Raw genomic sequence first — 17,262 nt, 5'->3', positions numbered from 1 at the left:
TATTATAGTATAAATACAGATAGGCAGGATTTTTTTGGGAACAAATGTTAAACTTAGGGAGTTCTCCAAGAATAAAATAAGGTTTTGTTTGGAAATGGTGTAGCCACAAGTACTGCAGTATCAGATGTTACATTGAAACAGACCCTGTCCTTTCATTTTCTTTTAGGCCGCTAGGTGTTTATGCGTACCCTTGTGTGTTTGTGTTTTTCCTGTCTGTGTGAGTACCTGACAAGATAATTTTGCTAAACATTTTTCTAATAGTAAGCTGCGTTCACGATGATGACGAATACTGTCATCCTCATATCTAACCTGTTTTTTTTTTTTTTGCTTTGAAAAGATGTTCACAAATTATTTATCCCGTTCTGTTTTCTTTTAATGCTCATGTGTGAAGTTAATATTTCTTAAGACGTTCTCATTTTTCATATAGTTAATTACGTCATAATTCTTGTGATACTCAACAGATATTTTTATTTCTATTCTTTCTGTGAAGCCCGTATTACTGCAAATGTTATCTGTATTCTCATGTTCTTTACTTTACTGATGTTTTCTTTACATTTGTGATTGAATTTGATTTAGTAAAATTGAAACTCTGTACACACCTGTCCTCCAAGTTAATTAAGCAGTGGGGATTCATTTTACTGACCACATGTGTGTTGGTCATAGTATGTGGATAAAACGTCACAGCGCATATGACTGAGTTAGTACTTGCATGAGTGCTGATAATTCAGCAAGGGACTGGGTAACAACATTGCTGGATACAAAGACACTGCAAAGCAATTAGTGAGGCACATGTGGTGGTTTGTGGACTTGCTATATTGTCATCAAGACTCTGGAGTGGCGATTGTGCACCTACACCTTTTCAACTAATGGCTGCTGATCACCTGTACAAGGAGTACAGTGGGTCAGCACCTTTAGTGGCCCATTACTTACTCCAACTATACAAGTAATCCTGTGGGTCTGCTCTCTGGTGACCTACCAATTTTACCAATATTCTTGAAGAATTCGACAGACTCTGCTGTTGGTATGCTTTGTTGTGGCCCATTATTAATCCTCATGTCTTCATGTCAAGAGTCATTACTGTGTTTCAGTTGCGAGGACAACACTGTTTCTTCAAGAGTGCATCGAGGTCCTCTACTTATTTCTGCAATTTCTTTTATTGCTTAGACGTTCTGCATAATACTGTCATATATTACTCTTCAGATGAATGATGAAGACCGCCTTTAGGGAGAGTGAGGAAAATTTTTGCTTTATTGACCAACAGTAAATTACTAATTGTGTGCATCTGATCTGTTTGATACTGTTAATATAAAAATTTAAGAAAATAGTCTTAGCCGCTGCCCAGAAAACTTTCTAAAATTTTTAGAGAGGAGCAGGGGGGGGGGGCTATGTGAGTAGCCAGTTTATATATTTTGATGTTGGCAGAGCGATAGACTTCATTAATAACTCTGACAGAACTGTGTGTTCTCTGTAAGAGTCTCTCTGTGGCTGGTCGAACTCGCAGTTGGGAGTGTATAATCAGTAGTGATAAAGGTCGGAGCTAACAGTTAGCAGTGATGGAGGTTAGAGGTTTAAAGTGATAGCGTGAGCAGACGGTATGGACGTCTGTCCATCATGGAAATGTAAGGTTGTTGATGATTATATAATTTTTTGGGACTGGATGTCATGGAAGATTATACAATTTTTAGAACTGGTTGTCATATTATTAATGTAACATTTGCTAGCCACATGCCTATTAGTAGGTAGAGCCTACCATGGTCAGAATCTTTTATTTAGATGGCTGTATTGATGCTTGCTGTATCACTGTAGTTCTTGTAATGAAGATTTTTTTGTGAATTCAGTGTTTTATGAAATGTGTCGGTTATTGTTAGGGCTTCTTCTAATGCGGGGATATTCTTTTGTGTTAAACTTTTGAGCACTCAGATTGCGTTTGAGTTTTATTTGTCAGGAATATTTCTGTCACTTATTAAATAATAAACACAAATAGTTTCACTCAGCAGTTTAAACACGTTCACTTGATTCAATTTCACTGAGCAATTTCAGAATTAAATTTAGAAGTTCCACCTTCTCATTTATTTCTGTACAAGTAAGTAAAAACTTACTAAATAATTCTCAGTATGGCTGCTGTCTGAGGTAACTGAAACCACACTGATAGCTGCAGCACAAGTGCATGAGGGCAGTAGCGATTGAGTGGTGATGGTGGTGAGGAGGCTGGGGAGAGGAACAGGAAGGATGTTAGGGTTGGGGGCAGACAGTGCACTGTTGTTGGGTAGTGGGCACGGACGACGTGGGGAGAGGGTTGGGCAGCTATGTGCCATCAGGAGGTACGGTGGAGAGCTGGGGAGAGGTGGGAATGGGGACAATACGGGAAAAGGAGAGAAGTAAGAAGACTGGGTACGAAATTGGAATGAGGGCAATGTAATTCTGGAATGGGAATAGGGAAGGAGCTAGACTGGTGAGAATGAGCAACGAGGGCTGAGGCCAGGAGTGCTACGAGAAAGTTGGATATACAGCATGGAATGTTCCAAATTGTGTAATTCAGAACCGCTGATGTTTTGAAAGGATCCATTGGCACGAAGCAGTCATTGAAACGAAGGACGTAATGTTTGGCAGAGTGCTCATAAACAAGGTGGTCCACTTGAGGTCTCAGTTTCTTGGAGGCCATTCATGCGGAATACATGAGCCAACAGCTTTTTGGGTACCATGCCGAAAGAGAATGCAGCACAGTGGTTGAAGCTCAGCCTGTAGTTCACATGAATGGTTTCACAGGCAGGAATACCTTTAATAAGTGGTGTCTGTCACTGGACTGGAGTAGTGGTCGAGGGAGGATGCATTGGGGCAGGTCTTGCGTCAAGGTATATTGCGAAGGTATGAGCCTTGACATGTGATAAGGGGTCAGGAGCAGGGGTTTCCTAGCGACAGGCAAGTATGTTATGTATGTTCAGTGGACAGCGGAATACCACTATGGAAGGGGTGGTAAGAAGAGCGGGTATGCCATTTCTCATTTAAGGGCACAACGAGAGGTAGTCAAAACCCTGGGAGATAACGTCATTCAGTTGCTCTGCTGTGTGTAGTAATGAGTTACGAAGGGAATGCTCCTCCTTGGCGGGACAATGGGGTTTTGGGAGGTGGTGGGAGACTGGATAGATAAAGCATGAGAGATATGGTTGTGTACAAGGTTGGGAAAATAATTACGGCCTGTCAAGTCTTCAGTGAGACCTCGGTGTATTTCGAGAGGGACTGCTAATCACTCTAAATTAAACGACCATGGGTGCCTATCCTGCATGGAACGCAGTTCTTGGTGTGGAATGGGTGGCAGCTGTCCTAGTGGAGATATTGCGGGTAGTTAATAGGTAATATTGATGGAGGTACTGATGAAGCCATCACTGATGTAGGTCAAGATCTAGGAAGGTGGCTTGCTAGGTTGAGTAGGACCAAGTGAAGCAAATGGGGCAGAAGTTTTTCAGTTCTAGCGTTCTCACCCTTGATTGAGATCGCAAAAGTGTCATCAAGGAATCTGTACCAGGTATCGGATTTAGGATTTTGGGTGTTTATGAAGGAGGTTCTAAGATAATCTTCTTTCTGGGAAGGTAGTTTGCCCATATTATGAAATTCCTTGGGACGTTTGGTAATTTGGGGAGTGTATTTTTGCTTACCTTCACCAGACAGAATACAGTGTTATTTTTCAGGAAAGTGCATGAGATGATATTTTCTGTAGGTAAATATTTTGTGAAGTACATTATAAATTTTAGGGATATAGGTAACTGCTAATTGTAATTTGGATAAGAGAGTGTGTATAAGTTGTGAATTGAGGAAGCTATATCTGATGGAGAGTAGCTTAACGAAGAACGATTCTGAATAGTGGCTGTTATGCTACTTATAAAGTATCTTGATCAGAGATAATTTCAGAGTTGTGCATAAAAATAATGATTTTATGGAGCTATCTTTTATGGAAAGAATATGAACCGTAGTTTTGATACCAATCATATCTGCTATTTACATTGCAAACACTAGATAACAATGAATTTTTGCCTATATGAAATATCAGCAACTTCAGATAACACAATTATTTTAAAATATCAGCAAATGAGAGTGATTAGGTGGTTATATTTGTTCAATAATTAGCATGAATGGCTTTACAAAGATTTGTTTCCTCTTTTGCTAAATTATCTGATGTATGTGTGAGATGTGTTTTCTAGCTTTGTGAAGCTGTGGAATAAAATTTGTCTCAGCAGATTGATTATTGTTCGCACTTATAGTACTGTTCTGGTCTGTAACGTGACCACAATTGAATTTTAACTTATTGCAAATGTAATAAAAAACACAGAACTGCACTCATTTATATAAACTAAACAGGATTTTCATATCAAAGTTTAAAGTACATAGTACTTTCTTTAGCTGGATATGTTTCCGATGCGTTAAAGATCCAGTTGTTGTCAGTTTATCATACACGTATATATAAACATACGACGTGTTCGGTGAGTACGTTGAGGATATCTTTCAGTGTATAAGTCTGGAGCTCTCACTGAATTTTGTTGGCATTCTCGGAAAATGAGAAGAACTTCGACTTGTTCTTCGAAGGAATACGTCATCCACATTCACCTGATTCGACGATACTAGTCTTACCGGTGCTATTAGTGATGTATTGCGAAACCGTCCAATGGTGTTTACATGTCAGTGGCACATTAGATGGATACGCCGAATTCGGCGAATATTTATTATTTGCACAATATACGAGAGAGAATTGTCAGAGTATGTGCTTCGATAAGTGGTGAACTGATATGGAATACCACTCAGTCCATGATAACAAGGTTTCAGCACTACGTTGTTACCAATGGTGATCACTTCGAACACCTTGTATAAACGGACGTTCATGCCACCTTTGTGACCGTCGTTGACCTTCGTTGACCAGGAGTGGCCTTATTTTAATTGTCTCGATAGTCACTATCAGAAAACAAGTACCAAACTATAGCATGTCATTTTAATAAAAGAAAACAATGTTGACCATATCTCTGAAGCAACCCTACCTAGTAACAAAAAACCAATGTCATATTATGACCCCCCCCCCCCCCCCCCCATTGTCCTACACAACTTTTGTCGCACAGACTTTCAATTTCCTATCGTAATTTCGGAATAATTCTTGTTCACAATAGTTAGTGACTTACCCTGTGTAACTATCAGAGAGAATGGATTTTCACAGTCTGAAATACAACTCTGTGATACTGGCAACGATGCGACTGAGTCAATAATTACGGTGTTGAAGACCAAGAATTCAAATGCGTATAATGAGGTATTTAGCGGAATAGTAAAGTACTGTGCTGCATATGTTAGTTAAATTATTATTCTTTTTTTCTTTATGAATGGTCGGTTTCTTGAAGCACCGGATAGCAAAAACAATTTATACAAAAGGAGAAAGGGATAACATAGGTCACTTCAGAGCTACTTCTATGCCATTAGTGTTCGAAAACAGTTTTGAAAAGGCTTGATAAATAAGGGTAATTTATCATTAGAGTTCACTCAGTTTACTGTCAAAAGGACAGCCTAGCTTCAGAAGAGGCTTAACCACTGGAAACGCTTTATACCCTTTTATCAGTTAGATGTTGAACGAATTCGACAAAAAGTTGAGTACAAAAGGCACCTTCTTTTTCAAGTTGTGGATTACAAAATGTTACCACAGAGCATTAAGAATTAGAGGAATAGCTCACAAATGGTCCCTCTCATACATGAAGACAAGCAGAAAAACATCACTGTCCAGATTTATGAGAACATCTATGAGGTGGCATCTGATTGGAGAACTGTTCAATGGACGGCGCGCCAAGTATCGATGCTGAGACAGCTGCGGTTTCTTTTTCATATAAATGTTATCCCTTGTAATGTGATATTAGTTTCTAAATTAATACTGTTTGCTGATGACTCTAGCTTCTGTATACAAACGTTACGATTTCTAATGAGGCAGTTGCTTCTATAATAGTTCTGTTTTCTGGTGATACAAGGTTGGCTGTGAATGCTATTGAGTAGAACATAGGCAATGGATCAAATAGTGAAGGTCAAGAGATACGTTGATGGCTTGTGGAAAAAAATCTCTTGCTCGGTCATGGCAGGTATCAGTTTCTACAGCTCAACTAAAACTGACATTTTCGTTAAACAGGACGTACGTATGACTAGTAATTCTGAACAGTTGAATTTTCTAGGTGTTCGGAAACATAGTAAACTGTCATGGAAGTCAATGAACAGGACTTTGTTCAAGGAGTCATTGCTTGTATATTTACTGTTAGAGCATTTTCTGCGGTAAGTGATAGTGCAACACGAATTTTAGTCTACTTTGCATATTATCATTTGCTTATGTCATATTGCGTTATAGTACCTGGTAAATGTTCCTATTCACAAAAGGAATTTTTGGCTCAAAAACATGCAGTTACAGCAAAATTTGGCTTCAGTTCGTCAAACACTTGTCGACCTCTGTTCAGTAGTCTAGGAATTCTGATACTGGCCCCTCGAAATGAATTTTATTTTGTGTGGTTTGCTGTTGACTATAAAACCTTTTTCCCTAGATATAGCAGCTTTTACTCAGTTAACGCTAGGCAGGAAACCAGTCTACATTCGGGTCGCACTTCCTTGATTGCTGTACAGACAAAAGAGCAGTATTCTGCAGCATCCCTCTTCAGTAGCTTACCACAGGAATTAAAAAGTCTTAGCAGCAATTCTCACACATTCAATGCTAAGGTGAAGAATTTGCTACCGGCCGTGGTGGCCATGCGGTTCTAGGCCCTTCAGCCCGAAACCCCACAACTGCTACCATCGCAGGTTCGAGTCATTCCTCGGGCGTGAATGTGTGTGATGTCCTTAAATTAGTTAACTTTAAGTAATTCTAAGTTTTAATGGACTGATGTTCTCAGATGTTAAGTCCCATAGTGCTCAGAGCCATTTCATCCATTTTTGAAGAATTTCCTCAGGATCACTTCTTCTGCTCTGTCGGAGAGTTTCTACATAAGTTAATCTAATTCCTATATTAATTAATTGATAATGGCAATATACTGGGTGTTAACCATAATGTGGGAATGGGTAGAAGATTTACAGTGGAGCAGAAAAATACAGATAAGTACTCTTTTTTTTTCTTAATGAGAGAGACATTTTTGCATGTTTGCCTCGTTTGTACCCTTTATGGTGCCAAATTTTTAGCGTCATTATACATGTATTACTAATTTTCAAATGTTGTTTGTTGTGATGTTTTCATGTTTTCCCCTCAGTTGCATGGTACTAGTATTTACGCAAATCCATTTAGTATTGAGAACACAATCAGTAGTGGAAACTTGCTCTGTAGTAATTACTGGATAGTTTTTAGTCTGTACTGAATACTATTCCTCCTCTAACGGACTATTTCCGAGACACGCAAAACCGAATAAGCTTGTGTCAGCGACCTCAGCTGCAGAGCGACTAGTTGAGCCTGATCTCCAGTCACTGGCATGACGCCTGTTCGGCCACATTCTTATCGGACTGGTGTGTACTGTATATTTCTAACTAAAATTCATTCTGATATATACAAGACGGGCAGGCACCTGATCTATGGAATGGCAATGAGTCTGAAGCCAGGCATCTGTATGCTGAAAGATTTCCTACTACATATTTGCCGAACAACACTGGAAAACTGAAAATCCAGAAACGAAGCAAACATGAAACAAGAGAAAAAGTGTCTCTAAATAATAAAATACAGATAATTGACTATACGTAAATGTACTTTTTTTTACACACTTTGCCGAATCCACAGAGATTTCGCAGACATTAGTTATCATCCAGCACACTCGCAACTTGTCATCTGCATTGGGTTTATCTGCAATATATTTTATTTATGTTAATCACAGGTGCAGACGCGTTCCTTGTACATGAAGATATGCTCCTCTGTTTGGTCCTACGGAACCAGACGTAACAAAAATACTTAAAATGACTTCATCCGGTTACTGAAGTATCTGTTTCATCTGAGACTGACAAATACGTTACCGTAATCTATAATTTACTATCATCTAAGTTTTATTTTATATACAAATGTAACTTACGTTCATATAAAATTCTTTCGTCATTAACTTCTGAGGCATACATAACACAGCGAAAGTCATTAATAACTTAATACCCGCAAAGTGATGATCTTAAAAGATTTTTCCGTTGCTGGTATATTAGATTATAAAGGTAAAATGAATAAGACGGCTATAATCTCACAGACTAATTGCTTACATGTCACCTATGTATCCGAATAGCAGGCTCAGAGCCACTCCGATGTTTTGTGCGTAGAACAAGACGTCATTGGCGGACTGCTGGTTGTCACAGACCCAATTCTTCTGGGAGGGGACAGTCAGAGAGAACCACGTGTCGTCGTAATCCCAGCCGTGCTGACACTTTACGGGTTCTGAACTGTTCCAGTTGACACCATCGCTCTGGTTGTACATCAGGCACTTGCTGAACGAATTGCCTGCCCTGTGTGAGGTCAGATATTTTTGAATCAAGCACCGTACAAGGCTCTAAAATAACAACACTGCAATCAAAGCGAAAGCAGTTAAAATGAAATCTTAGCGAACGATAACTGAAGCATAAAATTTTTAAACAAATATTTCCTATGAATCAGGCAATTTCCTAGTACCAACTATGGGCTAACAGGATCCACTTACATATGAATATTTGAATTCGTACAAACTGTTACACAAAACCAACCATAAAAAACGCGAAACTATCATGAGATCGTACATCATTTTGGATTGCAAGTGATTTACTAGGCATCGTTCTATTGGAGTCGGTATGCCGTTGCCTTCATCGGACTGTGGAGATGACTTAATATAGCCAGCAGTAGAGGACTGGCAGTTAAACGTGGGTAATGAGCCACGATGGTACTATTTTCCGTTAGTGTACACTGTCAAAGTTGAATGACGTGATTGGGCAAAGTTTTTCTACGAGTGATAGGGGAGTGGTTTTGTGAATTCGAGCATGTGTTTACTGCAGAATGTTATTTAGGTTGATGTACAATGCCACGTGAACTGTAAGTACATGTTTTCCTTGAGGAGAAAAATTTAAAAATTAGGTTCTGAAAGGAGAGCCCACTCACCTCCCCGTAAGGTTGCTTAATAATGAAGTGACAGGTCCCCAAATGTAATATACTGTGAACTGTGTATATGCTAAATGTACAGAGAAATAATTGTTTGAGGGAACAGTGAGGAACACTAATGATTATTCAAAATTTAATCATACTGATGGTTCTGTTAGCATAGTATTACTAACATACACTTGTTTTGTATCGCTACCAGCCGAAGTCAGCAATTTATTGTAGCAATTTTGTCAGTAAGTGATTGCTCAAAGTGCCGCCTGCAAATACCAGGCAAGTGCATAGCTTAAATGAGGAGGCTTACGGCGTCAGAGAAGAAGTATGGTCTGAAAATGTCTCTTGTGGAAAGTTCAGTGGCAAGAGAATAGCTAAATTAGAATTACAAAAGTACGTTCCCTCTTAATGTGACTGTATGCGGTCATATGGCGTATTTTGCGCGTGTAAACCAACACCCTACATACTCCGTAAGCAATCTTCATGATTATCTGAGGAAAAATAGCGACTATAGTCTTCTTGTACAATTACCTATTTAACATAGTTAACCAGGAGCAACGACATATGCCGCTGTTGTGTAAGGTTGACTGACCCCACGTTAGATACGAGCATCAGAGCCCTGTCGGAAGAGACATATGAATGAAGATATTAAAGAAATTATCACCGAAGAGCCAGTGAGTGGAACAATGAGCTAGGTATCACTGATGACGCAAGTGAAGATGCGCGTGAGAAGGCGCGTACGAACGTGGAAGGGCATGAATAAATTGCAGCAAGCGTTCATGAAAGTGAATAAAATTTCAGAAAGATTAGAACATGCTGTTTTGAGAATGCCATATGTACTCACCATACTGTAAAAATCCTTCGAAGATGGTGCCAATAAGAAAACCTCTACATCTCTACGACAGTCTTCGGCCTCTTCACTGCAAATTACAAAACTACAACACTACCGCATTCAAAATCGACAATTCAAAACGAGTGAAAGCTGAGAAACGAAATGCAAACATCTCTACCAAATACCACAAAACATAAAGAGGAGTGTATGGTGAACTCATAGGTTTTTTTTATGTATGCCAAAAAAATTCAGTGACATGCTACGAGCGGCTGCGGAGGAAAAGATTGCTTCCTTTGGAACTGGAAATTTAGTCCGTACCTAACAAATCAATTCACATATAAAGTTCGATAGACTTTTTTCTACCGTATCTTAGTTATCACCGCCTCATCCAAATGATAAGTCTTAGGGAAAGTTCTTAAATGATCATAATTTTGATGCTGCATTCCTGCATAAAGTATTAATTAGTAGAAGCAACATAATTTTGACATTAAACTTTTTGTAAACGACTGTCTACGGCTATTAATTATAAAAACCAGCATTTTTTGTCATCAGCTGCACAATTGTACATTTATCCTCTACCTACAGTTATTACAAGTATCTTCACACAAGAGAGACAGTGTCTATTAATGGGTGAAAAATACAATTTTGTCAAATATCACCCAATCTAGAGTTGAATTTATGAACTGTCGTAAGACCTGTCTAAACACACTCGATATAAGAGTTCTGTACCGTAGGACAACTAGAGTAATGGAACAGTCATGTCTATTTTTAATTTTTAACCACTGATAAACAGTTTTTCCGCAGTGAAGATGGTTCTAACAATGAAACCGTTAGAGAAAAATCATACAATTGTACAGTTGATGGAATAAGTATCCTTTTTTCAAAATTTGTAGTAATATTATTAATAAATAGTAGTAGTAGTTATTGTGAGACGTTGGTGTGGGTAACTCAAATTTCAGCTTAGCCCGCTGAAGCCAGTCAGGAATGGCAGTGCACTGTCACTTTGAATCCCACATCTCATAGCAGGTATTCATCAAACTTTCATATGGAAGAACAAGTTGATGAAATCAAAGTATGAAATACGATCGTTGACTGAAAAGTAATGCTTCTACCTTCGTAACTCTTCAAGAGTTGGCAGCATTGATATGTGGCAGGTAATGGCATCTTACGTAGCCTCTTCTCTACAGCTCCAGTTGTCGTGAAGCATTAGCATTGAACGGTTGTATTGTTACAATGTGGTACCCAGCGCAGACGGTCGGTCAATGCGATTTAAGCGACGTGCAGTCATTGAATTCTTGACAGCATAGGGTGTCACCGCAAAGGAGATTCATCAGAGAATGAAAGCAGTTTATGGTGATTTTGTTGATGTGAGTACTGTGCGTCGCTGGGCTACTAAGTTTAAAGATGTTGAGGCAACAACATCGGACCTGCATAACAAATAAAGAGTTGGACGTCCTGTGACAGCAACCACCGAGTTTGACAAGCAAAATGTTGACAGATTGATTCAGGACGATCGTCGTATCACTCAGACAGACACTGGAAACACAATCGGCATTTCACGAGAACGTGTGGGCAACACTACGGCATGACAATGCCAAACCACACACTTCACGTGCCACCGCAGCAGAACTTCAGAGACTGAATCTCACCACTGTCCAGCATCTTCCAAACAGTCCAGATCTAGCTCTGTCTGACTTCCATCTCTTCCCGATAATGAAAGACGATCCACGATAACATGATTATGCTTCTGATGAAGACACTGAGATAACTGTGAGACTGTGTTTGCGAAAGCAGAGTGTCGACTTCTTCCGTGACGGCTTCAAAAAACTTGTTCACCGTTGGCAGAAATGTATTCAATTAGCTGGTGATTATGTGGAAAAGTGAATATTGGTAATTAAAGATCACATTCTAAGGATTATTTCTGCGTTTGATTTATGAAAATATTCCCACCCTTACCCAGTTAACGAAGGTGGAAGCATTAATATTCATTCAACCCTCGTAAATAAATAATTAAATGTGGAAGAAATAAGCATAATCCTGTAGGATAGTAACGCGATGCATTATTGATAGGGTAGAAACATCGCCAGCGATGGTTATATTGAGGGCTATGGAATGAAATTAGGTGATGGCATTATTCCTTTATTAGACGGCTACACGTGTAACATGATCAGCTGACTTCTGCCTTAGTCTGTCTTAGTGTGGAACATTAATTTCTATTAGTACAAATTTATCTTAGTTTCAAGGAAAATAGCAGGACTGTGACATGCAACTAAGGAATATCCCAAGAGAAACTGATGCTCTTTCATTCTCACAGCAAATCAACAAGCGTAATTTGTAAAATTAATAAACGGTAATAATGAATCGATTAAGGATTTACAAAAGAAAAGAGAGTGTAAGAGGAAGCATGTACATGTAAGTTGGAGGAACGGGGCGAAAGTGTTTCATAGGAGCAGTAATCCAGTATTAGTGCAAGACAAATGCAAATATAGGGCCTAAAGTGTATTAGCAAACACGTTACTGGCGAACCTTACTGAACTGTGTACACAATTAAGTGCAGAGTTAAATGGGGAGTCTTATAACAGCCTGCCTGCTGTTGAAGAGAAATTTACTACTGTAGAGAGAGGGAAGAGTCAGTTTAAGTCTTTTTTTATGAGGTATTCAATTTACAAAATAATTTTCAACATTTAAGGGAAGAATGTGAGTGGAATAAAACATTCTCAGAAGCGCTAGAGGTGGTAACTGATCAGGAGGAGGTTACTTAAATCCATGCCCAGTTTCAAGTCATGCTACATTACTACTGGACATACAAAGGAATTTCGACGATATTATGGTCAATATTGAGAAGGATGATTAGACATTAAGGAAGACATTAAGTGAACTTTTAGGGTTAATGGTGGTGGTCCTTACATTCTTGAGGAATTATGACATTTTGATGACAGTCATTTCCTATCTCTCAAGAAAGTTCAAGTATTTAGAAATTCAACTAACGGCATTCATCCTCAGACTTTACTACAGCAATTTCATCGTTCCGCAATGAGGGCTTGTAGTTTTAAGCTTGATTTTGTGTGGTTATTTGGATAGTGAAATGTATCGCATATGTGTGCCTCATCTCATACATGCAAAATATTTTAAGAATTTCGACGTCTATTTATACCAGCGTAAATGTTTGAAGTAGAATAATGTGATGAAAAGTACAGTAGACTAATCACGAAAAATTTTAGCCAGACGAACTTTACAAATCGTGGTCACTTTTATGGGTGTATGGTGCTGAAGGATCTGTTCTGGTGCAATTCCTACGGTACTACTGAACTGATTGGCATTTGTGTTATGAAATATCGTTCATGTAGGTGCATTAAACTATTCTTGCTGAATGACGTAAAGATAATCTCGAAGAGTTCCAAAGCTTATTACAAGGGTATTGATATGACAGTTCACGTGGAAAGAGTGACGATGACCAGAATAGTAATCATTTTTCCTCTTTAATCCTGGGTCACAGGGATATGGACAATATGATTATGTGCTACCTGATGTGCGTAAGTGTCGACTTGGGAAAATACATGGAGTTACCAGAAATAAGAAAGAGACAGGAAGGAGAGCCGTATTTTTAGGAAGGAGAGAAGTGATTGGAACGCTCAGAAAGAATGGCAGGTTAAACTACCATTACTATTGCAGTACAGAGTGAGATATATGTGGTGTTTATAATGCTATGACGCACACTTTGAATTGAGTCTCACCTCGGAATTGTAAAATTCTTCCACTCCTCCAGCGACAGATTGGCACGTTCCCTGCCAGGAACATGGCACCAGTGATCAGGCGTCTGCATTGCCAGAAAGAAAACATTTATACTCATCATATTGAGACATGGACCGAAGCAGTTGAAAACAATATTGAGCCTCGTCTGAAATTTTCCTCTCGACCCGATGGAGTCCAGCACTTCCTCAAATGCTGGCACAACTTTGGGGTTCCTTCTGTTCCTTGATATTTCCCCGTTTTCCTGTAATCAAACAGCACGTCTATAGAATCACAATAATAATGTTTATTAGTTATATATTTGTCAGTTTTATAATGTGTAAATATACCTTCTAACATAAGAAACATTCAAAGCTCATGACAAAAAAGTTTCAAGCTTTACCTCCATTGCCCCACCAAACACTGGAAAGAAGTGAGTTTGCACTGATCGTTTAAAAAGAGTCCGTTATTCCAGTTCAACCACTGAAGCTGACCTGTTATACAAATAAGAAATAAAAGTATCCTTCTAGTTACCAGTTTCAAAGTCCTTATAATAAATGGCCAACAACTGCTGGACTACAACTAAGCTTCGCATTTTGTTTCACACGTCTGTCAGTATTATGCAGATCGTTGTATAAGGCAATATATACCTAACGTCAATATCAGTATCTGCAGTGATACATGTTTAAAATTTCAGAATGTGTTATAGTTAGCAATGTTCCTGTTCACCTTACATTTCTATTCGTTCAGGTGCCAACCTAATACGTGAAGTAAGTAAGTAAATGCGGAATCCCATGTACGTATCGAGAATTGCCACACACACGTCCGATTTACTAATCCCGCTGTAGAAATTGTAGTTTAGAATTACATAACTCCGGATCTTGAATCAAACATTAGACTCCAAGTAGTTTACTTTCAGTAATGGCCCTATTTGTGCCGTCACAATATTCATTATTCCTGCATTTAAATAACGATATATCGCTACCTGTTTGCTTCCTATACCGAGCAAGTCTTAAGCATTTCCGAGGGCCTTGCTTCTCATTGCTAATGAACTGGAATAGGCGAGTGCGAATGTTCGTTCTGCTGCCAAACGTGAATCCAGAATGGATAAAAGTTTTATTCCCCGGAATCTAGTAATAGATAAAACTCCAAACCACTGTGCTGTGATGCGTAAAGCTCTTACAATACAGTGCGGGAAAGCGGATATTTTGCTCTGGATACAATGAAATATTCCTTAAGATGAAGTTGAGCCCAGCACGTATAAGACGAAGTTAATGGAAAATGTAGTGCTGTACAAGTCAACATTTCATTCCACCAGGTCGACGAACTGGCTAATGGTAAAGGGCATATTTTCGTCCGGCTTCCTCCTATGATGCTTATTAAATCAAACCTAGAATATGAAAGCTAATGTGACAAAAAAAAAACAATTTACACTCATTGAGGCTGAAATGCTCACGTAAGACGGCACTGCAAATGTTCTTAACGACACTGGTCTCGAGTTGTCAGCCATACCAATAGTTTAGTTAAGAAGACATTGAATCGTAGACTGTGACGATTCTTGACGAATACGTAACTTCTCTTGTTCGTATGTTAAAATCCGCTTCCTTTGTCAAAACATAGAAGAGATAAAACTCTTTATCTCCCTAATTTTCTAATGCAGTTCAAGTTGTGACAAAATTCTAAAACAGTGCATTATTAAGCTACGAACTGAATGCAAGACAAGTCAATAATTTATGATGCAGCATCTTCTCAGCACAAAAATAAACTTGTAACTACTTCACTTCTTCACGTATATTGTTAGGAGACCCACAGCAGTTCTCGTTTTGACAGCTATCGATGGTCCTCAATAATTACATTATTTACCTGAAAAAATCTGTAATCTCTTGAACATCGTTGTAGATCAGGAAGTTTCGCTTAATAATCATATGGCAAAACACTTTCGTCTCTCCGCGCTATCATTTGCCAGAATCTCGTTTCGATATCTCATATCATTTATTAGAGACGAGGAATTTATGAATATTTCATCCTAGTTTTATCACTCACGCACGAATTCTTGAAGGAGAGATTTCAAAAATTCTATTTTTGCGAGACTGAAAACAGACAGCGATACCGTTCCTAGTTGAAAGACTACTTCAATATATCATCTACATTTAATTCCCACCAACATGTAACCTAACACGCACGAAATACAAATCCAAAGCGACACATGTTTTTCACTGCAAACTGAGAAGTTACCTAATATCAAAATATCACAGATACTACGCCCATTTACGAATCGATATGCGCCGGCCGATGTGCCCAACAGGTTCTAGGCGCTTCAGTCTGGAAGCGCGCTGCTGCTTCGGTCGCAGCCTCAGGCATGGATGTGTGTTATGTCCTTAGGTTAGTTAGGTTAAAGTGGTTCTAAGTCTAGGGGACTATAGTGCTTAGAGCCATTTGAACCATTTTTAACGATGTGCAGTTCATCGTGAAGGTGACGAATTCAGCTGTAGGATGTGCGAGAACGAAAATTTATCACGAACTTGTTTCCCTAACGTCATTGAGAAAGATCGGGCGGCTTGTTTTTCAATCAGTCAATCTAGTTAGCCAGATTCCGTGCCGAGTAGGCTTAGCATTCTATTGTGGCCGTCTGCAGACGCAGACGCAGACGCAGACGCAGTCAGAGGTGAGCCGTCAGCAGTGGTGGATGTGGGGAGTGAGATGGCGGAGTTGTGAGAGCAGATGATCCGTACAGAGACAGAAAATTTGTATTATTATAATATATATATATATATATATATATATATATATATATATATATACATATATATATATATACTCCTGGAAATGGAAAAAAGAACATATTGACACCGGTGTGTCAGACCCACTATACTTGCTCCGGACACTGCGAGAGGGCTGTACAAGCAATGATCACACGCACGGCACAGCGGACACACCAGGAACCGCGGTGTTGGCCGTCGAATGGCGCTAGCTGCGCAGCATTTGTGCACCGCCGCCGTCAGTGTCAGCCAGTTTGCCGTGGCATACGGAGCTCCAACGCAGTCTTTAGCACTGGTAGCATGCCGCGACAGCGTGGACGTGAACCGTATGTGCAGCTGACGGACTTTGAGCGAGGGCGTATAGTGGGCATGCGGGAGGCCGGGTGGACGTACCGCCGAATTGCTCAACAAGGGGGGCGTGAGGTCTCCACAGTACATCGATGTTGTCGCCAGTGGTCGGCGGAAGGTGCACGTGGCCGTCGACCTGGGACCGGACCGCAGCGACGCACGGATGCACGCCAAGACTGTAGGATCCTACGCAGTGCCGTGGGGGACCGCACCGCCACTTCCCAGCAAATTAGGGACACTGTTGCTGCTGGGGTATCGGCGAGGACCATTCGCAACCGTCTCCATGAAGCTGGGCTACGGTCCCGCACACCGTTAGGCCGTCTTCCGCTTACTCCCCAACATCGTGCAGCCCGCCTCCAGTGGTGTCGCGACAGGCGTGAATGGAGGGACGAATGGAGACGTGTCGTCTTCAGCGATGAGAGTCGCTTCTGCCTTGGTGCCAATGATGGTCGTATGCGTGTTTGGCGCCGTGCAGGTGAGCGCCACAATCAGGACTGCATACGAACAAGGCACACAGG

The 17,262-nt window shown here is 39.9% G+C and overlaps 1 protein-coding gene across 1 annotated transcript in view; it reads right to left on the bottom strand.

Annotated features, from left to right (window-relative positions):
• The window catches only part of LOC126355313 (carcinine transporter-like), a 180,154-nt gene that overhangs the window by 13,201 nt on the left and 149,691 nt on the right, over window positions 1–17,262 (bottom strand). The window contains exon 3 of the mRNA XM_050005605.1: window positions 8,224–8,463. Within this exon, the coding sequence (XP_049861562.1) occupies window positions 8,224–8,463 (240 nt within the window). The remainder of the gene's footprint in view (window positions 1–8,223; window positions 8,464–17,262) is intronic.

This window comes from Schistocerca gregaria, chromosome 3 (assembly GCF_023897955.1).
Source record: "Schistocerca gregaria isolate iqSchGreg1 chromosome 3, iqSchGreg1.2, whole genome shotgun sequence".
In the NCBI taxonomy this organism is placed as follows: domain Eukaryota; kingdom Metazoa; phylum Arthropoda; class Insecta; order Orthoptera; family Acrididae; genus Schistocerca; species Schistocerca gregaria.
Note: the sequence above shows the minus strand (reverse complement) of the source record. Positions and strands in the feature narration are given on the sequence as shown.